General features: G+C 48.1%; 1 protein-coding gene across 1 annotated transcript; it reads right to left on the bottom strand.

The window, feature by feature from the left end:
* Positions 1 to 2,208: 2,208 nt before the first annotated feature.
* Positions 2,209 to 12,079, bottom strand: CLDN1 (claudin 1). The gene is made up of 4 exons (XM_009956484.2): positions 11,857 to 12,079; positions 3,445 to 3,609; positions 2,864 to 2,948; positions 2,209 to 2,371 (listed from the first exon to the last, which is right to left on the bottom strand). The coding sequence occupies exons 1-4, from the start codon at positions 12,077 to 12,079 to the stop codon at positions 2,209 to 2,211; spliced, it is 636 nt and encodes a 211-aa protein (XP_009954786.1).
* Between the last annotated feature and the right edge of the window lie 13,597 nt (positions 12,080 to 25,676).

Below are 25,676 nucleotides of genomic sequence, written 5' to 3'. Positions count from 1 at the left end.
TCTCCCAGGAGCACCCTGGCTCCACACCCCATCCCTTCCCCATTCCTGCAGCTCCCACCCCCCTGCAAGGGAGCCATCTGCCTTCTCTCTGCCCCTTCCTGCTCCACCCAGGGTGCAGCCTGCCTTGCCGAGAAGCAGACCTTCTGGTTCCTGGGCTGCAATCGTAGCAGATTACTGGGTGAGTTTCTGCCAGAGGCCACAACTGCCTGACTCACTGCAGAAGATCTGTCCCCACCTGTCTGCTGTAGATACACACAGCTGAACAAGCTCCATACTGGCAGGCAGGCTTCCAAAAGCTCAAGCCCCCCTCCTTCCTCCCATGCACAATGTCCAAATTATGATCAAAACCAAAAAAAATGAAGAAACTTAACCTGATTTTCCTTAAAAAAGTCCATTTATTGAAATTGTTTAAACACTTTATACAAGTTCCCAAATACAAGCATCTGCTCCCTGGCTCAGGGTTAATGCAAATACAAAAGCACAGACTTCAGCAGCTCTTTAATGTGACCTGAGCTGCCACCTCCTAAGACAAGGTCTCACGAGGCAGCTGCTGTGCACAGGCAATTCCCCATGGAGAAGTGGAAGCCACATGACCCAGCTCCAAGTACTTCAGCTCAAGCCTGAAGCAAATGCTCTCGTTGGTTTCTTTTAGTAACTGTGATTTATGTTGCAGAGTCAGGTCAAACAGAGGCACAAGGCTTATATAAACCACCAACACCATGGCTGTACACAGCTCAGCCCCAGAGGCTCTCCCTGTCTATAGAAGGAAATCAAGAAATCTAATGCCTCTGAACATATACAGTTATCAAGCCTGGTCACAAGCAACCGGTTTCCTTCTGTAGAAAAAGCAAGGTTGAGCTTTGGAGAACTGGTATCATCCTTCTAGGAATCTGAGACTTGACTCCAGCCAGCCTCAGCCAGTGTTAGTCAAACACCAAGTGACTGACTGGGTGTTTCAGAGGAAGGTGTGGGAACTTTCGCTGAGCTGCATTATTGTTTTTAGATACAACTTAATAGGAGAGGATGGCTTTTTCTTTAAAATGCTAGTTTCTTTCTCTTTGGTGAACATGGATTAAAAGAAAATGCCATAACCTTTGGGTCAGTTTACTTGGAATTTGCCTTCATATCATCACTGGAAGTGTTTACAAGAAAAGACAGGGTCAAACAGCAGCATGTGAGGTATCCTTGGGGAAACATCAGGGAGTAGCAGTGCATTGTTTGGTTTAACACATTTAGCTGCATAAGGCAAACGGACATCAGTAACTAAGCCCAAAGAGAAAGACTCAAGGAAAAAGGAGAGTGTTTGTTAAAAGGTGGCCTGTAACACACATGAGGGGATAAAGCTTCAAGCTCAGTTAGGTACTAGGGTGGGAACACAGAAACAATCACTGGCAGCACTCTGTCTAAGGAACAGCAGCAACAGCCCCACCAGAGACACCCAGTGAAAACAGAAGGCAAAGGTTTTTCTTTAGCACTTCCCCAGCACCAGGGAAACCTGCAGCTGCTTTGGGAGTCTGCTAACCTCAGGCACAACCAACTTACAGTAAGCCAAGCCACCTTATACTGCATCTTCTGTTGGCCAACAGCATGTGCATGGACAGGTTTCAGTTTGTTAAGTCACAGCAATTTAATTGTCTGACCCTTTGTCATGCCAATCTGCACAGAAAAGGAGGGTGCTGAAGACAATGCCAATAAAACAGTACAAGAGCACTTTAGATCTCTTCAAACATTCCTCATGTAAAGCCTTTTCCCTAAAATTATGTTTCCCCTTAAGCTATTGGTTTCATCACTTTGTATATATGTGCCTTTAATTTCTACACACACCACACTGGGCTCTAACTTAATGGGATATGGGACTGAATTGTTACCTTCTATTTTTTTTAAAAAACAACTAAAAAAGCACCAACATCCGTCTAAAAAAAGTATCATTTTTCCCTTTTACTCCCAAATACTAAACTTAACCCAAGCTTGGAGGTTTCATCTTTCCAGTGGCAATACCTATGAACCTAGGCTAGCCTTCCTCCACGGGCTGGGAGAGAAAAGAGAAGTTATGTCCAGTAGCAAAGAGGATTACAAAAATATACACATTTTTGAGGAGAAGAGGAAGGCAGAACCTAGAGCCTGAACTCTGCTCAGGACAATGGCATTGTAGTGTCCTCTCCAAAATGCTTTCACTACCAGTGCTGGTGGCTCCTCTTCTTTGTTTCATTATACATAATCCTTCCCTGTGGAGGGGGCATTTTTTGGATAGCCTCGGGTGGGGGGATACGAAGTTTCTCTCCGTGGACAGGAGCAGCAGAGGAAGGATCCCCCCAGCATGGCCAGAGAAGCAGCTGCCCAGCCTATGAAGAGAGCTGATCCAAACTCAAATCTGGGGAAGAAAGAAGGAAGAAAGTGAATACTACAAGTAACACAGTTACAGTGTTAGCATGTCCACACAAAGCAGAAGGGAGCTGAAACTGGGATGGAAGTGGCTTTCTGCAAGGCAGCAGTTTGGAGCAGCCTGAGACTCAGCTGACCCTCAAAGCCCAGAGCTTTGTACATTGGCTTAGTCCAGTCTGTCAGCTCACCCCGCACAGCTGCAGCAGCACCAAGCTCTGTGCAAACCAGGCCTTAAGCATTAGTGGAGGAAAACCACAGAAGTCACAGCAGTTAGGTCTCTGGCAGTGATGCTGCCTTAAAACAAAGCCAGGACTTAAAGTGGATGATGAGATATGGTCCTAATACTTTTTCTGCACAGTTTGAAGCCAACCCAGATAGCTCAGGAAATTCCCTTCTTAGTTTTGAGCCACTGCCACTCAAAACTAAGCCCTGGGTGCATTTGTCATGCTATACCACGGTATTATATCAAATGGGTCAGTACCTGGTATTGACAGGGGTGAAGGGGTCATAAAAGGCCCGAGCCACTCTGTTGCCATACCACGACGTGGCCACCAGTGCTGCCAAACCTGCATATGAAGGAAACAGTGTCATGACTTAAGAAAAAAACAATCAACAAAATCACTGCAAAAGTCAGTGTGTAGCAGAACTAGCATCTGGAGTGATGCTGAGCTGCTGCTACCCTGGGAAGTCCTAAGCTGTTAGTTAGTGCTGGTTGGGAGAGAAATTAAGAAAGGATTTGAGGTCATCCACAGTTACATTGCACCAAGAGCAGGACCGCTGACAGCCTTCCACTGAAGCAGGGTGTACAGGTCAAACTCAGCTCTGCTAACAGATGGAAGTCATACAGTCCATATAGAAAGTATAATGCTAGTGCCAAGAGACCCATTTGGTGCCTCAGATAGCCAGCAACTACTGTACCAAAGCCTGCTAAGGAATTCCCAGACCAAAATTGTCTTGGAGCAATGACAGCAAGCCCTCCCCCATCCTTTCACATCCTATGCAGGATAAATGCCGTTAAGGAAATGACACATTTAATACTGAATGCATCTGTATGTTACCAACCTGCAATGATGAAGATCACCCCACCGAAGACAGCCATCCGCATCTTCTTCACCTGGTCATCTTCCATGCACTTCATGCATTTCATGCCAGTCACAGCAACAAATACAGCAACAAGGCCCAGGAGTATTGCAGCCACCATCAAAGCCCGAGTGGCCTGCAGACTGCCTAGAAGACATTAGGATTTGAGTTACCACAAAGAAAACTCAAGATACAAATAGAAATTCAAATTAGTGGGCTCAGTAATCATGTGTCAAAATACTCTGCTCCCACTTACACAGATACAACCAAGCAAGGCTTTCCTTTTTAGCTTTAAGCTCCCAAAGACTGTCATGCATCAGGATCAGAGGACTCAGCCTCTTCTGAAAATGAATAGCAAACCAACAAGGACATGCAGCTTTTTGCAGGAAACGACCTGGGAATTGCCCTCAGACATCTTTTGTTCCTTCATCATTTGAATCCCAATTGGAAGGCCATATCTGTTTATCAAAAGAAGTATTCATATTTAGGCTCTACCTTGACAAAGCATTTAGACACATGTTTTAATATGAATAGTGCCATACATATGAATAGTCCCATAGCAGACAGCAGGGCCCCTTTATTGCTCAACACTTCCAAAACCTGTGTTTTATACAAATACCTCAGTGCTGATTTAGATTTCTTTTTGTGCTAAATCCTCAGTTTGAGTCCCAGAGGGTACAAAAAACACAACTGCAACAGAAACAGGATTTTCCCAGCCAAGTGAAAAATAGGGAGTTTTTCTACCTAAAATATTTAGCTTAAGACTCGAAGATGTTCAAATGTTTTAAGAGCCTATCGTGCTTTTGAAGAATTGGAGCATGGGATGATGCCTGCCATAGGCAAGGGTTGTATTTGCCTGGGTTCTCTGTAGACAGTCTCAATGTACTTTATCCAAGATTTGGTTTTATATTGAACTCACCTGAAGGCATAGACACACTAACCCTATGTACATGAGCTACTGAATTCATATTTTCTTGATACCAAATAAGAAAGAAAATAATGATATATATTAAGTCATTACTGAAAAAAACCTCAGGTAACAAACCACCTGAATAACAGGGAAATAAGAGCCTGAGCTTTATTGCCTGGCAAATCAGGTTTGTTTGAACAGCGTGGATTTTAATATACAGTCTGCTAAGATCTGGGAACAAATAGGGCTGGTTAATCAAAGGAATAAGCTCCCAGGAGCGTGCTGTAACCAAGGCAAAAGTGTCACCTGACACAGAAGGTTATCTGGCAGTTGACACATGTACAGTTTTAGCAAAGTATCACCAGAATCTGTTCCCAAGTCTGGAGCTCACCCCTCAGAAAGCACACTGACTGCATTCTGCTAGAGCTGAGCAAAGCACTTCAAACTTGGACAACTGCAGCTGCAAGATTTAAGCCTACAACAGAGCACCTGCAAAATCATCAGTCAGCACCCAGCACTGGTATGGTGAACCCATCAGTGCCTGTGCTACAACAATGGGCTCTTTGACTCAGCCCAAAACATGGACAGGAGTTCAAATCTGGTACTGGCTGGGGGTAGCACAGCTGCACACCTATCCCCTGCAGCTTCTTTACTACACTTTGCCCAATGACACTTCTTGTGCAGGAAAACTCCCGTGACCCCACGAACAATAGGCTCCAGTTCAGCTTTAAAACAGATCTGGATCTGCCTCTACACACACCACCTCATTGTTCTGTAAAGAGATTATGAAACCAGGTAAAAACAATACAATAAAAAGGCAATATTCAGAGCAATAGGAAATGACACATTTTCATAAGAAGAGTCTTGGCTTTCTTGGGAAAAAAAATCCCACAATCAGCTTGGCCAAATGTCATCTCTCATTTCCTTCAAAAGAGGAAAGGTGATACACCTCTGGACCACCCAGATGTTAATCAGAACCCATCTGCTGCATTGATTGAAGAAGCCCATTTACAAACCCATTTATCACTTTAGCATAAATCACAACAGCAGTATCCAAACACATTTAATAGATTTATCTCCAATGTCAGAGTTTACACTCTAAAAATAACTTCTAGTTTACAAAAGTGAATGCAAATTTTCAGAAATACTTCAGATGACAGGTTACTATCCAGGCAACCAATGCAGCTGCCATACATTTAAGGTTAAATTGTGCATTATAGCAGCAACTCTGGAGAAGCCAGTGGCTGAACAATAGTTCATACTTTGCATGGAAAAGGACATTTTCTGCAGAGGTACCAAAATTGTTCCATCAAGTCTACAGTAAGTTGGGCTTAGTCTTGCTGCAGAATAAATTACTTCATAGAAGAGGGGTTTGAGAGTGTTTTCATGAAGCTGAAAATAGGAAGTTCTCGCAAACAACTAGAAAACTAGTTATAAGGGTGAGAAGAGACCTCTCACCTTTAAACATGGTACTACCAAGGGACAAACACAGGAAGATGCTTGAAAAAGTTGCTATGACCTCAGAAGACCTAGCTATGAAATCTGCTAAAATCTCAAGATGTACAAGTATTAACTGGATGCACATCATGACAGCTTTGCAGAAGCAGCTGAACAAAAAGCAGCATTGTGAGCGTTTCCCAGAGCTGCCCGCTTTCAGCAGCAGACCCTGAAGGGACATGTCCTTGTGTCCTCACTCCTCCCTTACACATGGCTCCATGGCATAAGAGGACAGAAGCATTTAGGAAGCTTGCGGTAGGACAAAAACAGGTTGGAGCATTTGCAGAACAGACTGTTCTTTTCCCCCCAAGAAGTTTCAGTGTGATATGACTGTATAAGCCAACCATCTTCCCCTCTGCCCAGGCTGGCTGCCCTGTGCTCACAGCAGATGCTGGGAGACAGTGCATTTGTCTTCCTACTACTTTTGCAATGTGTGCACTACATTGACTGCAGTTAATCATCATACAAGCTATTAGTTATTATGTACACATTAACAACCGCGTTCTCAATGGAAGCTGCACATCCAGAGGCTGAGAAAGCTAGTTTAATAATAGTTCTGTTGTTCACACGGGCCTTTCCAGGTGCTTTAAAAATCCCAAACAATACAAGTATAATATTGTCTTAACCTGCTGAACAGGACTAGCTACCAACAACAAGTACTCCACAGCAATTTAGCTTTACAACTTCTATCAAATTAGAGAGAAATAGAATTTCCCCCTCACTCCTTGCTGCTGCAGCTGTCTCACCAACAAGAACAGGTAGCACAAGGCTTGTAGCCTCCTATGCAATGCACAACAGCTGTTGAAACCCAGGCAGTCTCAGGAGCCCTCGGCAAAAAAAAAATACAGTCCTGCACAAGGAGAGACAACTGACCTAGCACTCAACAACTGTCAAATGGCTACAGTATTTTGTCAATATAAGCCACTATTGACAAGCCTTTTTATTGCTGGTTAGCAATGAGAGACCTGGCCTGAAAAGCCTATAGCAGGAAAGCAGCAAGTATTGAAGAACAGAGGCTTAAAACTACTGAGGATGATTAATAACAGATGTGAGTTCTGCAAGCCCTAAAATACTGTGCAAGTCCACAAAAATGACACAGCAGCTCACACCTGCTTTACATAATGAAACCCACTTTTTAAAACATGATAACAAACAGTTCTGACTTATTAGTGGGTTTGGACACAAACTGCATGATGCAGTTTATCTGAAGCCTACATAAGACTTTCCTTCCCACAACTATCATTACCTGACACATAAGTAATTGCTGGCAACTGCTTCATTATTAAAAAAATATTTCAACAGCATATGTTTGAGGTTATTTTTCTGTCATCACATTTCCTTATTTATTCTGTTTATGCCATCTACATTATAGAAAACCAACATGCCTGGAAAGTGCCATGGGATTTTTGTAATGCTTGTTTGTAATGCAAAATTGCTGTACTAGCTCTCTGTGCAGATTATTTTCCGATAAGGGATGCTCACTGACTGCCTTGTTTGTATTTGAACTATGGACTTTTCCTTCCCTTCCCATGGGCCTCCATGCAACCAAGTGATGACAGAATACAGGTGAAACAGATGCCATGCAGCTCCCTCTAATCTCCGCAAGGGAAGCTCCCCAGGAGTTACCAGCACCCCTGTAGTGTAGGAAGCATGTTACACTGTCCACCTCCAAGAGAAGTCAGCAGCCTTCAAAGCCTTCCCACTGGGGTTTCATGAAAACTGAATCTCCTGGAAGGAGTGGGATCTGAGATCCTGCTGTTCAGCCCTGCTAGCATGTGAAAGTTACTTTCGTGCAGCAGGCAAGGGAATGAAGATCTGAGCAAGCAATAATAGAGGTAGCCAGCAAACATCTCCCACATTTTGCAGTCATTCTGGCTGAACCCAAAAGCCCGCTAACGGCTTGGAGGTTTTCAACCCCCTTACCAGCTCCTGCAACCACTACGCACACCCATCACAGATCAGATATTCCAGTCTGGACTCCTTCAAAGCACCTCCCCATAAGCCTATAAGACTGTACAGAGGAATCTGGGCAGGATGCAGACTCGGGCAGGGTCATGTTTCTTGCCAAAATGGGAAGACTGGGAAGTCCTCACTGCACATCTAGTGCAAAAGAGGCAAGTTCAGTAGGTGGCAGTGGCCTTGTACTCTGCCTACCCTAAAGCAAATAAGGTTCAACGCCCTCCTGCAGTCATTCAAACAGCAGAGAAAGCTTGCTGGTAAGACAATCCACAGACTACCACCATTTCCAGATTCCTGGTCAGAGAAGACGTGGGCAGCCTATTTTCCCACAAAGCCTGGAAATTCCCTTACCAAGAGATTTAGTAACACATAGTAACACTAGCTACTAAAGCTGCTTAGAAACTGCTTGTAGAGCAATAAAGCAAGTGTATTGCAACAGATTTCCATCCCCTCTTGCAGACACAACACAGCACCACACAGGAACAGCCTCAGTGGCATTCCAAGTAACCCTCCTCTACCTTCTCAACGAGTGGCACAAGTGAGACTGTTTTATCACTCGATCATGATTTTTCATGAGGAAGGAACAGGGATTGAGAAACAAGGGAGCAAATTAACCCTTAACCCACATGAAAGCACAGATACCAACAGGTTCTACCTGCTTACTCCAGATCTAAAGATGGAGGGGTGACAAACTATTGGGACACATTCATCCCTCATGCTATAGCTTTGTCCCTCCCTGGGCCACCCTCCCAACTCCCCCGCCATCTGTAACCTGAGCATGAACCCTTCCTTCCCCTCACCCATTCTCTTCCCCAGCTCCTAGAACAGGCTCAGCTAGGGTGGTAAAGATGTAGGAGGCAAGATTTCACATTTCAGTGATGCTGTTTGACCCAGAGGGCATCCAAACCCTTGTTTATTTTCTGGGCTAGGGCACAAAGGCTCATTGTGGATGTACTAGGTTTGTTGAAGTGGTAGATGAGTCTCAGCTTGTCTCAAGCACAGAACCTCTCCCAGCAAAACCAAACAGGGTGATGAGTATCTTCAGCTAAAACAGCCTAGACAGGACCCAGGACAACCTCTGCTCATAACAGGAGAGTGTCATTAGGTGGGGCTGAAAGCTTCTAGAGACAGGTACCGGGAGCCCTTCTCCCTCCTGTCTGAGACCATCCCCCTGAGACCCCGGAGGAGCACAAAGCTCAGCTAAGCTCCATGGACGATGCTGGAGGGCTACAAGAACAATGCTGAGGCTGTGCAACAAAGCCTTGTTGCAAGGGTGGCTTTTGTTGCCTCTATGTCTGCATGTGGCCACGCACTGCTTTTCACGTAAGCCAGCAAAACGCAGCCTTTCTATCGCCTGAATAGGAGCACTGACATAAGCCCTCAGCTGAACACAGCTGCGGGAGAAGTGCCAGCATGGGTGCACTCCAGCAGCACGGCCACACGGGAAGCTGGAAGCCCCTCAGTTGGCTAACGGTGCTCATCAGCTTGTGCCAACCCCATCTCTGACACGCAGCATCGGTCCAAGCAGCCAAACACACATCTAGGGGAACGGCAATAGCTACCAGATATGCAAAAGCTTGCTGGCAAAGCTTTCCAGCATTGCCACAACCGTGAATTACTACAGGTGCAAGGAGGCTCAGTCCTTTCTATGGGGACAAAGTAATTACAGATCTGAGCCTCTCCCATCAGCGCATGAGGCTCTGACGTGTGGCTCAGAGCATTCAGGGCATGTGAAGATCTGGCATGAAAGCATGGCCAGGCAGTTTTTCTGCCCACATAGCTGTGCCACCATCACCATGACATAAATGAATGTAGTAAGGGAGCTCTTACCGCACAGCTGCACCTGGCTCGGGGTGCGGCTGTTGAATGGGATATAAATGTGGGTTTTTTCCCACACCTCCACCCGAAACAGTACAGCTGGTCCCTGCTCAAGCCTATGTGGCTGTAAGACCTTCAAGGGTGACCAGGCAGAGAAAACGAGTAAGGTGTGTGTCCCTAGGCATGACCTGCTTTCAAGCGGGAAAAGCACAACCTAAGCTAGCTAGGGTACGAAAGAAAAAAAAAAAAACAAACAACCAAAACCAAAGAGTCCTTTAGCCAGCCCTCACTGACTTCCCCAACGAGGAAAACATCCCCTATGACTTCCATAGTTCTTGGACTTCCTGGGAATTTTCAGGCCAGCGTGCCCTGCAGGGTCAGGGGCTCCGTAAGAGCACAAAAGACCACTAATAGCTCAGCCTCGGTCCCTGGCACCTCACACCTCCCTCCCCCGTAGCCTGGAAGAGAAAAGCCCTTATTTGCAGGACAAAGGTGAGGGGAACAGCTGGATTTCAGCCCTCAGCCATGAATGGGACAGGTCTGGAGGTCCTGGGGCAGGTTTTTAGGAGTCTGTTCATGCCAGTCTCAGCATCAGATTCTGCAGGCAGGTCTCATTTACAGCACAATGGGCTGCAGCCACACAACCCCCGAGGCAAGTTTACCTTTCGCAACCCACCCAAGAGGTGGCTAGAGATTCCTCAGCACTGCTGGCATCTTCACCCCCCCCCCCCCGTGCGAGATAAGAGGCTTGAAGCTGAGCTTATACATAATTACTACTCGAACGACCCCAGACCGTGTGCTTAGCCCAGCCCCGATTATCCACAGCACCCTGTTAGTGCTAAGTGGGTGCACAGCACTCCTGAGAAGAGTAATTTGCGCCTCTACAGCTGCAGGACCCACGGGTGTTCGGGGCCAGGGAGCAGGAGCAATTGATGGGGCTAACAATGCAGGTGGGGCCCAGGGTGTCCTGCTTCACCGCGTGACACACAGGAAGGGTTGGTGGCAATCTGGGATACTCCCGATGGTCCCTCGGTTTATGTGAAATTGCCAGCTCATTCCTTTGGGAAAGAGAAGGTGACCAAGGTGTTAATTATTATTTTATTAATTAGGGAGAGAGAGGGATGAAGGTGTTCCAGGACACTAATGGACTCGGGATGAAGTGAGTGATATTGAAAAGGGATGATTTTTTTAACCCCTTTGGGTGTCAGTACAAGTTATATGCTTCAGCGCTCTAGAAACAGCCCTCACTGGGTCTCCATCTCGGCATAACCGCCCCGAGTGACTCCCCAGTAAGCCAGGCTGCAGTTCCTGCACGCATGAGGTATCTCGTCCTGGGACAGCGAAGCTAAGAGACCTAGAGATTACCTTGATGTACTTACTGGTCTGCCTAAAAGCTACAGGCAGTGCTACCTGGGCTAGAGTCCAGCTCACCTGCCAGCCCTTTGCTACTCCCTTGGGGCTTTTAAGCGGCGACTTTCCATGGGAACAAAATACCAAAACAGTCCAACGCAAAAAGGATCCGTGCTTCAAAAGACCGCTTCAGCACCGCTGACGAACTTCGCTTCTTGCTGAGCCGTGCCCGGCGAGAGCAGTCCCTGCCCGAACTTCTACTGCCAAAAAGCTCTCGTTCACAATCACGACGCTTTCCCGAACACACGTGGAGGATCTGACCCTTTTCCTCCCGGACGTCTTTTTGGGGGACGAGTAGCGGGCGTGAGAGCAGGGGGCTGCGGGACGGCGACGGCTCCGTCCCCCAGGTACTGCCTCGCCGCCCGGGGAGGCGGCACCGCCGCGGGATGCGCTTCAGCAGGCGCCGCAGAGCCCCAGCTTGCCCCGAAGGACAGTCACAGGGTGGGGGGGCCACCCTCAGCCCCGGCGAGGAGAGCCACGGGGAAACGCCAAGAGACACACATCTGAGCCCCGACGGGACGGTGGGGGACCTCGAGCGCTACACCTTCAACCCCGAAGGGACAGAGACCTTGAAACCCGACGGCACCAGCAGCTCCAGCGGGACAGGCACTGGGCGAGGCGGGAGAGGCAGGACTGGCACCCCCAGTCCCAGCACTTCAGCCCGACACGACCAGCACCGGCGCAGGGGTAATAACCCTAGAGACCGACACCCTCAGCCCCGACCGAAGAGGAGTTGGGGCGGAGGGGATGACCCCGACGGGACGGACACCCCAACACCCGCATCCCCCACCCCGACTTACTTTCCAGCTTGAGCAGCGAGTCGTACACCTTGCACTGGATCTGCCCCGTGCTCTGCATGGCGCACGACATCCACAGCCCCTCGTAGAGCGCCTGGGCCGTGACGATGTTGTCCCCTGCGTAGGATGCCATCTTCCACTGAGGCATGGCGGTGCTGATGATGATGCCGATCCAGCCCAGGAAGGCCAGCACGAAGCCCAGGAGCTGTAGGCCCCCGCTGGCCATGTCTGCGTGGAGCCGGGCCGGGGGAGGGGGGGAAAGGACTGCTCCGCACCGGCGGAGGGTCGCTGCGAAAAGAGCGAAAAGGCACCACCAGCTCCGCGCCCCGCACTGCCGCCCCCGCGCCGCCCCGCGCAGCTTTTAAGGCCGCGCAAAGGGCGCCCCCTGGCGGCCGCGCCCCCGCCCCGCCCCGCGGGGTTTTCCGCGGTGGGACGCGGCCCCTCGCACCCACCCCACCTCCACTCCCACCCCCGCCTTCCTCCGCGGTGAAACCGGGGGAGCCGCCCTAGCTGCTGCCGCGCCCCCCCCCCCCCCCGCCCCCTTCCTCCCTGTGGCGCACCATCGAGGGGAATGTCGGCACCCCCGGGGTGAGGGAGGCACCAAAATGCCCCCCCGCCCCGGGGGTGACCGCCTCCTTCAGGCTTTCGCCCCGACCCCCAGCCCCTGGGGTTCACCCTTCCCCTCGCTGCCTCTGGAGAGACTGGTGGGACCATCCGGGCAGGGGATGCTTTGGCACTCTTGGAGGTTTTAGCACCTCAAAAGGGTGCCCTGGTTGTGCTCGTGGGTGTCCCGCCTTCTCGAGCTGGGGGCCCTGAGATCACGAACTCACACCCCCCTTCCTTGGGTCTCGCTGCCTGTTGCTGCCCTGTACCAGCCGGAACTGTAAACGGCCCTTTTTGGGGCAGACCCCCTCCCTGAGCCGGCACATCGGCCGGGAAAGGCGGAGATGGGGCTGTGCCAGTCCTGCCTGTCCTGCTGGTGCCTGCGTGACCCACCTGTCCCAGCCCGCCCCAGAGCCCCCACTGCAAGGCAAGGACAGAGGGGCATCTCCCACTTGGCAGACTCGCTGCCCGGCGCCCCAGGCACCGGGGTTTATACCCGTGGGTATAAACTGCTGCAGAGAAAGCAACAGAGAAGTCATGGAAATTATCGGTGCTATGATTTTAAAGGGCTTTCAAAGAGGCAGCTGAGCAAATACTCATCATCCTTGTACAAATGCTGCCAGGACCCTAAATGCAAACTTTTGAATCTACCATTTTAATAAGGACGAGGTGCTGTACATCTTTGCATTCCTGGGTCTCTCTTAAAGGAGAAATTTCGATTTTTGAATGCTTCAGTGGTTTACTAAGGTTTATTGAACAAGAGGATTACAGACCAGGAAGGAGTGTCCTATTTCTCGGGTGTGTATTTATCCAGTTACTATAGTTTCCCTTTCTTCTACGTGAGTATTTGAATATTAACAAATCCGGACTCAGAATAGGTGGAGTGAGGAAATACTGTCTCCTTCAGAGGGCCCAGGGAGCACATGGCATGGTCTGGGTGGTGCTGCCTGCCTTCACCATGGGTTGGATGGAGGGGGCGTTTGGCCTGGACCTGCTGTAATCCCAGGCTCTGAGATAAACAGGTGATAATTACTGATAAAGGTCCTGCTGGAGGTAGGGATGGGTTTGTATTGTTTTGACACTGTGGTTTGCTGCGTTTTGATGACTTAGGAGATTTTGCTGGAGCTGCTTCCTGAGATTTGCAAACAGACAAACAAACAGACCCGTGATTACCTGACCAGTCCTGCGCAATGCGGGGGGGGGGGTGGGGGGTGTCAAAGGGGAGGAAAGCAACTGCAATCTTGCCACACCGGGCAGGGACAAAGCCAGGCTGGTTTGCTCTGAAAACACTTGTGGCCGCCGGCCCCCAGCGTCCAGGCAGCAGTGCTGGTGTGACGAAATCCATCCTAGTTTCCTGGTAGCAAATTTTTCCAGTCGTGTCCTTTTTCACTTTTGAAGGAATTAGGGAGCTGTGAATCTGCAGTTGAAGAGATGGTGTTTTCCCGGGTCTCTGTGGACCACAGTTTTACAGCTTTGGAAGTGAAGAAGAGGAAAGCAGCCAAGTTGTCTTCGGCAATGCAGAGATAACAAAGTAGATGCATCTCTGCGTTGTCATCAAGAACTCTGCTACAGAAAGTAACATGGTGCTGGCTGCTGGAGATGGCCCTTCGGAGGAACAATCCCTTGCCTGCTGAAGAGGCAGGGCAGAAACCCATGTGAACCTGAGGAGACCAGGGTTAGGAGTGTCTGGATTTGATCACTGATGTCTGGGTAATCATATCAGTGTGATAATGTTCATCTGCAAAGGAATGTGCAGTGTTACCACGTGCTTCAGAGTGCTGAACTGACTCACCCCTCTCCTGACCCTCCTGCCACCCCCGAGACAGATCAGGCAGTTCCTCACTGACTGCTGCAGTGTGAGGTCAGCTCTGGACAGGGGTGCAAGTTCCAAAGACGCTTTTAGCAGGTCTTTGGCTACAGGCTCCAAGTAGCCAGGAGGGAGAACAGAGTAGTTTTGTGTGGTAAGGACTTGGGCTTTCTACTGAACCTTCTAGGAAAGTACAGGGAGGAGTCCTGGGTGGCAACGATCTGATTGAACTTGCACTGGGAGGGACATCAAGAGTGGTCTTGAGAAGATGCATGTAGCAGGCATGCAGACATGTGCTGTATGATGCACCACTCTGACCATGCTGCTGGTTCTTAGAAGGGCTGCAATCCATGCCCACCCCACACTTGGGAAAAGCTGGGCTTAGGCTGTGTTCTGGTGGCAGCTTTGGGCCAGTTTGTGCCAAATCTGTCCATCATATGAGTCAGACTTCCTGGGCATATAGTAGGACACCATGCATCCACAAGGAATTTACAGAGCAAGATAAACACTGAAACTCCACTTTTCCCCTTCATCACTCATCAGTGTTCTCAGTGCTCTGGAATTTGTTGAGAATTTTACAGCATCCCTAAGAGCATCGAGTCTCCTCTTCTGGACTTCCTTCCTTTCTCTGAGACATGAAATATCCTATTTCTTTTCTTTAGATTATTTTCTGCACTGGTTCACTGGGCAAAATAAACCCTCTTTTTTCCTCAATAATCACTGCCTTTCCTCCTCTGCCTAAGATTCTTTTTTTCACTGGAAGTCCCAAGGAGTTTTCACTCTATTTTAACCTATTTTTTCCTGACTTTTGGGGAAATACCATTCCTTCAGATCATTAATCTGAGCTGAAAGACCTGGGTTTAACCAAGATGTTGCAACTTCCTCTGTATTGTCTAGGCTAAAGATACTCCGGTACTGTCAGTCCTTAGAGAGTGCCCTGTTCTTCAGTAAACATGTGAGTCTTCATTTTTTCCCCTTTACAAAAGCAGGATCAAGTGAGAAGAGGCATGTATATAGACAGATACTGAAATCAAACTGGGATGTTTTAGTCTGCAGGTAGTCAGATCCTCTAATTGTTCATAGAGATTCTCCTCATATGCAACAGTCCTTGCTGCACTGAGCAAATGCTTAACACCTTGGTCATATCGCTCCTTTGGGTGTTAGTCAGCCGAGCAGCCTCACCTCCGCACTCAGCAGAGATTTGTGCTCTGTGGGTAGTAAACGATACCTGTTTCCTTTTCTGGCAAAAACAAGCTTTAACACTTGCCAGGACTTGCAGGTGAGCAGCCTGTTTCCACTTCTCTCAGACGTTTCTCAGGGAAGGTCTCACTTTGCAATGCCTGTATTTGGAGAGCACAGGGTCACGTGAGATCCTCTGTCCTGGTGTCCCCTAAAGCTGGCCCCCAGGCTGCCCTGAATTCATCCTTGAGCTAAAACTGATGTATTAGGGAGAAAAAACTCATGGTGATTATAAGTATGGGCAGGTGTGCAGAGCAGGCACAGCCGCATGATTCTGGTTTCAGAGTGAAGGCACAAGCTCCACACCCGGACCAGAAAATGGGAATGGCCAGACAACATCAACCCAGCCTGCTGTTTCTGGTGGCAGCCAGTTGTAGAGCCAGGGAATAACACAAGCACATAGTGACACTACTACCCCAAAATGTGTTACAGCCCACTCTGATCCATGTCTGAATATGTCCTGAGCCAGTGCCACTTTTAACTTTGATTTTGATCACTCAATTTTTCCTCCATAAATTTGACTGTTTGTTTTTTGAAATTTCTGGCACCTGTAGCATCCTGCAGCAAGGAGCTTTGCAGGTTTACTCTGTGTTTCACAGGAAAGTACATCATCCTGTTTCTTTTGAACCCTACAAGTTGCTGTTTCACCTGGTGTCCCCATGGTTCTGGGGAAAAAGGACAGACTGGTGGGACCACATGCATTTAGCTCTGGTTTACATTGTCTAGAAAAACCTTAAAGTTGCTTTGTTGTTTATCTGCAGGCTGCTTTTTCTTCTCTCTCTCCCGTTCACTCCCCCATCCATCCAGGAGAACTACCCCTGCTGAACCTTAGCTCCAAGCGCTGTTTTGCAGGCAGCGCCCAGATGTCTTTGCCCAGATGTCAGGAGGATCTAAGACACTGCAAATCTTCCCTGAGGTTAGTCAGGATTGTGTCCAACCCAGTCTGCAGTGAGGGAGAGACTTTGTGTTTGACCATGGTAGCAGCTGAAGCAGCCAAAGATCACAGCTTGAAGGGCTGCAGAGCACAGCAGCACAAAGCAAACTTAACCCTTCATCAGCTGCTCGCTATTGTAGGACTGCCACAGAGTACAAAGTTTTAAAATAGGTTGTTGGAGAAGACCTTCTCCAAATGACTCTTACTGCCTAAAAGGCAACAGGATAGCGAAGAGCACCAGAACCAGAGCTTTTCCCTGCACACCCAAATTGAAATCTCCATTTCCAGAAGGAAAGCTCAGGTTTCCTCTTTGGAATTCAAATTTGTGGTTGATGGACAGAGCATCAGTTAGAGGGACTGACTGGACTTATTTGATACTGACTACACACAGGGAATATACTGTGCAAATTGGATTCAAAATGGGCTGTATGAATTATTCCTTCTCAAATGTTGGGGGTCAGAAACACCATGAACCACTCTGTGTTTGGTCAGCAGACATGACCTGAAATTCCTAATCTGCTGGAGATAAACCAAGCTAATAATCAACCCCCTTCTTGCAGTCATTCAAACGTTCATGTTTCCTCATTGGCTGGCTGTAATAAAGCTATGGTTTGGGGAGTAGTTTCACTCCACTCTTCACATGACAGATTTCATCTGGCTCTAGTTAAAATGTACTTATATGCAACATGCTGAAGTTGTATGAGGCTGGAGGCTGGCTTGGCCGAACTCCTGCCTTCTCCTCCAAACCACCCTCTGGTGAGGGCTCTGGAAGGGATCGTGTCTCCTGCCCGGCTTCGTGGTTTTCACCTGTTGCCTTTGTTTTTTCTTCCCTCCTGAATCAGAAACCCACAAATGACCACAAGGTCTGAGACTGTCCCTGAGAATGCCCCAAAACACTGAAATCATTCCCATCTGTAAACAAGTGGTTTTGGCATGTATAAAGCTGCACTGTGTGTGTCATTACCCACAGCTCTCAGATCGCCGGGCTTGTCTGTGCAAGACAGCTGGGAAATAAAGGTGGTCCTGCATTCGGCCACTCACGTGTTGTTTACCAAAGTGATACTGGAAGTTCTGATAGAGATTCCACAGCACAAAACCCATCCCATGAAGGCCAAGAGATTTGACCCACACAGTAGGATTTATTTTGCTTTCGATTTTTCTATTTTAGGATTGTTCTTTTACTGGACATTCTGTACCAGAGGCCAGATAGGAAACAAAAGTCAGACACAGTCAAATTAAAAGAAACAATGAGTTTCACAGTACTAGAGAGGTAATGGTGGGAAAAGCAGGGAGTTATTCAACTTACTTCTGCATGCTGTGGAGAGAAGGTAGGTCTATGTCATATAATCAACGAATGTTTTTCTCAAAATATATGAAACTAATCATGGTGTCAGATGATGGAACAGGTGGGGGGGGGGGCATCTAGGGAAGAAGCTCAACAGTAAAGTGCCAGGAGGAGCGTCTGCCTTGTTGGAAGGGTCAACCACAAAGTGTGGCCACTTTCCTCACCGGGTGCCACTAGGAGCACAGCAGCTTCTGGTGTTGGAGTGCCAGGGCAGGAGAGGGGAAGCAATGAGAATAAGCAAGACCCAGGCCTGACAGAGGGAGAGGGAAGCAGATGTTTGTGTATGTGAGTGTCATACACAGTGCATGGGCCAAGAGAGTTGTACACCAAGGTCCTGACAAGATAAAATTAATCCCTGGTAGCACCCACAGAAGAGTTTTCTAAATGCAGTTAGGAAAACGTCTCTCAGCTCCTCCAGAGAATGGGCTCTGTGAAGATCTAACCCTTGGCATCCAGCCATCCAGTTTGCTCTCACCATGTTCCTGATGCCTGCAAGGTCTTGGTCCTGATATTCCAGGGACCGGTTATAGCAGGGATCACGTTTCTACCCATATCTCACCAAGTCTCCACCAGGGACTCAGTGATGGGTCGTGTCTGTGCTCATGTATGAGCTTGATGGCTTAGTTATGGAATGAATTCCCTGAGACTGGCAAATGAAGAATCTGATCACCTTCAGGATCATCACTGAAAAATTTTCTTCTTTGGAAGAACCTCAGGTGGTTCTTCCTGAAATCAGATGAAGGAAGGAGGGGGCACTGGGATGATACAACAGATAGAAGGAGGAAGAAGAGAGGATGTCTGATGACTAGATCTGAAGTCCTCTCCAGGAACTGTTGGTAAGCCAATACTGAAGCCAGAGTTACCACTGCTTACGTTGCTCACCCAGTGAGCAACTAAGCCATCAACTCAAGTACCTGCAAGTCTGGTTTTGGGGCAACCTTCATGTCAAGGAAAAGACCAAACTACAGTCAGCATTTTAGAGATTGTTCAAAGATTCCTATCCCAGGCTATGGCTATGTCTCACTTTTCTGTGCCTGGACCACAACCTCTATCCATTTCCTCAGTCCTTATGACATGTCAAATAATCAGTGCTGGGAAGATAAAGTGATTCAGGGTCCTTCCTAGAAAGCCTCTGCCATAAACCACTTCGAGATTTGTAGATCAGACTGTTCAGGGGCATAAAAAGGGCTAGGAGATGAGGTTTTGGGTCTCTTTTGGGGTTGCTGAACTCAGTTCCTTGCACATATTGCTAGGAATTCCTCTGGGGACCTATTTGACCTAACCTTTTTGAGATGTACTTGGATATTGGAACGATTAAAGACACACAGATTACTGTGCTGTAGAAAATCCTACGACAGGCCAGAACTACTGAACAATAGCTTAGCATCTTCATGGATATGCTGACCCTGTAGAGCCATCCTCCAACAAGCAGTTGTCTCTGGAAAGTGAGAGGAGCAGTAGGATGGGATTTGTAAATACTGATATTCAGTATGCTTCAGTCCCCTTTAAGACACTGAAATCGGAGCCAGGTATTTCTGAAGCACTCGGTAGTTGCTGCTGTGACACACATGGCTGGATTTTCCAGTGGGGAGCAGGGTCAAACTTTTAAAGAAGTCTTTAGATGTGGCCAGTTATTCTAGTGCCTATGTGTGAATGAAACCCTCAAAAATACTTTGCTAAGTGCAAGACCCATCTGCACTGGAAGCAGAGCTTGTGCATGTGTGTGCAAGGTAGAGGAGGAGGGAAAGAGCTTCTCCCCTGGACTTTCTAACACACCCTTTATCGTTAGGACTGGGAGAGCACATTGGCAAACCAAGGTCATTATTTCAATGCCTAGAGGGAGCTTAAAACCCCAGTTATCTGGCTGGAGGCCAGAGGCTGGAGGTGTTTCTCTCACAGATGTGTCTCTCTCCTGTGCTCTTGAAAACTCTTCCTTAAGCCCAGTGTACACAGAGGCTTGGCTGATGGGTGATTTGGGAGCAATTGGGTGAGCCCACACCCTGTGCTGTTGACAAAGAAGGCGCAAACGAAGCCTAAGCCAGAAGCAGGCAGAGGGATGGTCTCCTTTGGGAGAGCTCGATGAAGAACAGTACATCTCCATAAAGAACAAAGGGAAAACGAGCCCTACATGAGCCACAACCACCAGGGCAGAATGGAGGCAGAATAGGAGAAAGAGGGAAAGGACATGTTGTGCTTTCCTCTCCTAGTACACAGAGAGACTCCCATGTCAGGGAGCAGACAGGGCAGGAGAGAGGAGAGGAGGCTTCTGAAGACACTCCCTGTATAAACGCCTTGGGCAAGATGAGCACAGGAGGCTGGAGTCACCGGCTGTTGTCTCCTGTCTCAGGGCTGGGACTACAGATCTGACCGTGTCTCCCCATTCCTCAGGGAGTTTCTACCAAGGATTAGGCTGTCCTTCCTCCCTCCTCTTCCTCCATGGTTTTGTCCTTCAGCCTACAGCACAGCTTGGCTGCAAGGTGAAGGCAGAGGGTGATGGGGTGTATGTGAACCATGATGGGCTCTGCTCACGCCAGTTGGCTCAGCAGCAGGGGCAGAGGCACTCCTGCCCCGTTCTCTCCCCATGCAAAGAGAGGGCTGGAGCGAGGGGGTGGCCTTGTGGGAGTCTTCAGGGTGTTTGCAGTTGGCTTCTCCCCCTTGACGGACCCCCCAGCTGTGCGCAGAGCCCTGCCTGGTGGGACAGACCTGGGGGTCACTGTGTGTCAGCTCCAGGCAGCATTTGATGTGCAGCTTGGGTACTGGATATTAAACAGAAGGGGACAGAGGTGAGGGACCGGTGACGGACAGGTGGGCAGACACTGATTTTAAGAGAGTCGCTGCCCCAGAGCTCTGCAGGGAAACTCCTTGCAGATCCCATACCCAAACCTGACTCACACTCACCTAACCAGGTCCCCAAGCTGTCCTGCGCTCGTGGACTGTGAATCACAGCAGCAACTGTTTTCTCCGACCCTCAGCTCTTGCCCTCCTTGCCTTTTCATAGCAGGTCAAACATCCTGTTACCAAACTGTGTGTTTCTAGCCCAGTAGTTACTTTCATCCCCCCTTGATGAGTCTCCTAGAGGGTCTTTCATCACTCTCTGATAAGAAGATTGGTGAACAGGAGTGAGGGGCACAGAGGTCTGAAGTGGATGTTTCTTGTGAAGTGAGTCACAAGAGGGGCTGGATTTCAGCCAGGAGAGCCTGCAGGGTCAAGTGCCCATACGATGGCCCCTCTCACGTAGGCTAAAGTGAGCCGAGTTTCTGAGAAGTAGCTGCCAGAGCACAGACACAATACAAACCCCTTCCGCCACGGGACCTTTCTTCCTTTGCTTTTCTCTGGTACTCTGGAAAGAGCTAAATATTCACCCTGCTCTCACTTCCCTTCCTGCACGATTGCTATTGGTGTCACAGACATTGTGCTTCGCTCACATTTTATCATGTTTGCGTCAAGGTGTGGGAAAGTTCAGCCTTACTCTGGGGACACACGCTTGGATGAGGATGACGCGGTCAGACGTGGCAGGGCATCAACAGGCCCTGGGGTGCTTGGGGACAAGGGCTATTCACTGGAACTACTGACATGCCGAGAAAAGGTGTGTCTAATCCACTGCCCAGCTCCTCTGCCTATACACGCCTGTGTGAAGCTGGTATGCAGCGACGGCACAGTGTGTTCTCCGTGGCTGCTTTCAGGAAACCCGAGTGGTCATGCATGTTTTCACCGATAAGGATCTTACCACACCCCTGCAGAGAGTGCTGCCCCGGTGTTAAAGAGGAGCAGGGCTGTGACTCCTTGCTCTCGATCGAAGGCACTTAGTGCCTCCCTTTCCCCAGCTCTAAAACGGAGTTAGTAATACATCGTTGAGATTGTGTGTTTCTCAGATGTGGGACTTCATAGGCAGCTATAAAACCAAATTTATTGTACTGCAGGGGAGCTGCATGGTACTTTGAGAGCCTGAAAAGACCGTACTGAAATGCTTTTTTAATTATTTATTCAATTGGAGTGATTGAAAAAACTGTTCCAAAGAAGTCAATGCAAGCTTCATACCTGTGTGTATAGTATCCATACACACACACGCACACACACAGAGCTTTTACTTATGAATCCTTTAAGCTTACCTCTGCTAACAGAAAATGCTTTTGCTTTCCTGTTTTCTTTTATTCCTATATATTGCCTACTTGAAAAGCCACGAGTTGCTCAGGAGTCTTGTTTTCCTTGGGGTTTCCAAGATAACCCCTGGTGTTTTGTGACCGTATGAGAATGGTACATTACAACTGGCACACACTTCCCTGTAATTCATGTGTGTACGCATCTCAGGGCTGAGGAGCATCGCTGTGGAGACGAAGACACTTAGAGGCCATGAAGGATGGTGTATGAAGCAGGAAAATGGAGGGTTACAACCCGAATGGAAGAGTAGGATGGTTGGTCAGACAGAAGTCTGACCTATGAAGTCTTCCACGACAGCAGAAGACCTCTTAGGGAAACACTTCTCAAAGCTCTTCATTACCTCTGGCTCCTGAGCCATGCCCGTTGGACAAGCCCCTGGCCCTGAACACAACAGTCGCACTGCTGACTGCTTGCTTGCTTGCAGTTAGGTCCATATTTCATGCATTAACGTGCAGCATCACTGCTTCCCTCTTGCTCAAGGCTCTCTGTTACACTATATATTGGACACTGTGGAAGTAAAGGGAGGACACAACCCTTCCCTGCTCACGGGACTGCAACCTCCTTGGGGTGTTGCTACAAAAATGGTTTTGTAGATAGACAGATGAAAACCGACTATGATCCTCCCAAGACTGGCAGTAGTTTTTATCACTCTCTGTCACATAATGGCTTGGCTTTAACGGAGAGCACAGACCACCTTGTGTTAATGAGTAATAAAAGCAATCGATCTGTAGTGCACTAGTCTCTTAGCTGGGAGTGTGTGTAGATGAGGTGATAAGGTTGTTACATTAGTGAAGTTAAGCTGCATCGATACCATGCAGTTTAAGAGCCCTACACTACACAGCCAAGCTCTGATAATTAAGACACCCTAATGCTTTTGTTAGGGTCAAAGTATTGTAAATGTTAGGTTAGCCAAGAGAAAAATATACAGTTAGCATATATAGTATGGCCTAAGCATATATAGTATGGCCTACAGATCCATTTGAAAGCTACACTGAGTCATGTCAGCCAGGTTTTAGGCTATGCAAAGACATCTTGGGAGGTTATTTTGGGAGAGCTGTTTTCTGAAGCTGAGGAGACATCTGTAGTGCTAAGCTGGGAAAGCAGAATATGATGAGAAACTGCTACAGACTTTGCTTCATGAAGATGCTGACTTGTTTAAATAAAGAGTATTAAATATATACCTTGCCAGTTTCTACTTAATAACAATATTCTATTCTTTCTAGTAACTCCAGCAGTTTCCAAGGGGCTGTTTGGAGATGCGGACCTAAAGAAGGACAGATATTGGACTGGCATCTCTGTCAGGTGAAAATCACGAACCGTCTTCATCGTGTTGCATGCTCTGGAGCAGTCTTATACCCGGGAAAACTGGAGGACCCTGACCTGCTCTGCTGCCGAGGCCAGGATGCTCCTGAGCCCTGAGCTAGATGCAAATGGCTGGTGTGAAGCCAATTCCCATTCCTCCCGGTGACTCACGGCCAGGGAAGCACTGGCATCCTGCTCTAGGAAGGGTCACTTGCCTGCCCTGCCCTGCAGGGAAGGTGAATACAGGGAAGTGGATGGAGCTGGGACAGCAACAGGAATTGCTGGGCATGCGGAAAATAAACAAGACTTTGCCAGGACTGCCATGACAGCAGAGATGGAGTGAAGCACAGGCAACAATGGCACCTGGAGACGCTGCCTTCATCCCTTAGTGGAATTTGCTCCTTGGGCTGACATGCGTGGACATCTGATGTGCTAAGCTGGAAAAATAGAGTATGATGTGCCCATTACAAAAGCTTAGAAACACCACTCTGGCTGTTACTGTGGTCCTGCTGTTCTCCTGGAAGTTTTTTGTTTTCTACCTCAGTCAAGCTTCTATTTGGCACAGTTTCACCGTTCACCAAATGGGGAAAAATGGGGCCATTCTCCCCAGCTGGGCTTATGCTCTCTGAAAGAGGCTTGTATTTGGGTGCAGGGCAGAATCAGAAAGCAGGGAGATCCATATGGCTATAATACATCTGCTGGCTAATTCTCTGCTACTGTAAAACTCTACTCTTGCCACCCCTTAATTCTGTTTGTGGAAGGTGGTCTCAGATTTTCCTGGCCTTTTCTGAGCTTACCACACCACTTTTTCTGAGTTACTACTACTAACAACTGGCTAGGATACCTTGTTTTGAATACTGGTGCAGCCACAAGTTAATTAACACAGTGCAGGACAAGCATAGGAAGATGACGTATATTGTCAGTACCTGTCTCATATCAATGCAATCTCTATATATGTGGCTAATGAAAGTCATTATGCTTTATGGGACCTGCATGGCCAATGCCCTGTCCCTGTGGGTCAGAACTGTTGGAAACACAACTCTACCCTTGTCAAAGAAAGCCATGAGGTGAAGATCATGTGCACTTTTGCCAAACACCTGGATGCCAGAAAACTTGGCAGAAAGCATTGTACATGCATCATCGTATCAAGACATTCATCTGGCAGAGAAGGAAGCAGTAAAGTTCCTCACTTGTCAGCTTCTAAGAATAGAATTAGAAAACAGCAGAAAAGCTAAAGCAGCAGAGTCCTGCAGACCCTGGCCTTTTGACTCGGGACTTTTGTTCTCTACCCAGTGTCTCCCGAAGCATGTGCTGAGGACCTCATCTGCAGTGTGACCTCTGAGGAACAGAGTGATCCTGGAATCCAGGCAAAAGACTGTTAACTCTGACAGTAAAACTGCCTCATGAGGTTACGATGGGAATTATACGGGTTATATATTGTAAGAACAATAAACTTCCCATTGCTATTGTATTTGGAGGGAAAACTCAGAAAAGAGAAAGCAAGCTTTCGGCAGTTTTCTAAAAGTACCGATTGGCTCCATCTGGAGGTGACAGCTGAGATGACAGACACTATCAGTGGGAAAGCAGATTGTAAGCAGAGCAAGAATCTGCTCCTCAGCCCTGTGTTGAAGACTTGTCCACTAAAGGCACGTCTACAGTCTTTTATGGCTTCTCTTTCGAGAAATAAAGGTCACTGAGGATGTGATGGTTTCTGTGCATTTGTAACTTTGGGATGGGAGGAATTTCTAGTCCTGCTCCCCCTTCAAGGTGCCCTGGAGCCCTGCTGGATTTCTCAGTGCTGCCTGAAAGGAGGCATTGAGTGAGAATCCTCCTTACAGAGGCCCTGTCCTTTTTTCCCCAGAAGCCTGTGTGACCCCTGCTCACCCAGGGAGTCCTGCAGGAAAACAGCAAGGTTGCAATGGCAGTAAGTGAGCAGGCAAAATCCAACCAAACAAAATCCCCCAAACTGGCACTGGCTTGAAAAGTTCAAGATTCCCACATGGCAGTTGGACTCAGGCCATGTACAAATTGAAGTCCGGGGCATGAGAACTATCTAGATTTGACTTAAAAGCAGAATACAGACCTCCATATCTGAGCTGGGATGGTTGTTGATGTTGGCTCTGAAGGCCCTTTTCCCTTCCCTTTCTAGTGACATTCCTGTATTGAACTAGATCATCACTGCCTTGGAAACCAACAAGTCAGCCAAAGGGCCTGGGTTCTACACCAAGACGCTTTATTGTTGCTCACTGCTAAGGCATGAACCAATGGACAGGAATAAATATATATGTGCATACACAAGAGCTCTTCTGTGTGTCACTTAGTGCAAAAAACTTCTGCCCTGAAGAACAAGTTTTGATTCTTTCTTTTTAATTCCTACTTTGCCAAAACCTGCAATGATACCTGTTTTCCTTGCAAGTCCAGGACTCCAGTTACCT

Source organism: Leptosomus discolor, chromosome 7 (genome assembly GCF_034619465.1).
Source record: "Leptosomus discolor isolate bLepDis1 chromosome 7, bLepDis1.hap2, whole genome shotgun sequence".
NCBI classification, from domain to species: domain Eukaryota; kingdom Metazoa; phylum Chordata; class Aves; order Leptosomiformes; family Leptosomidae; genus Leptosomus; species Leptosomus discolor.
This window is presented reverse-complemented; position numbering and strand designations above follow the sequence as displayed.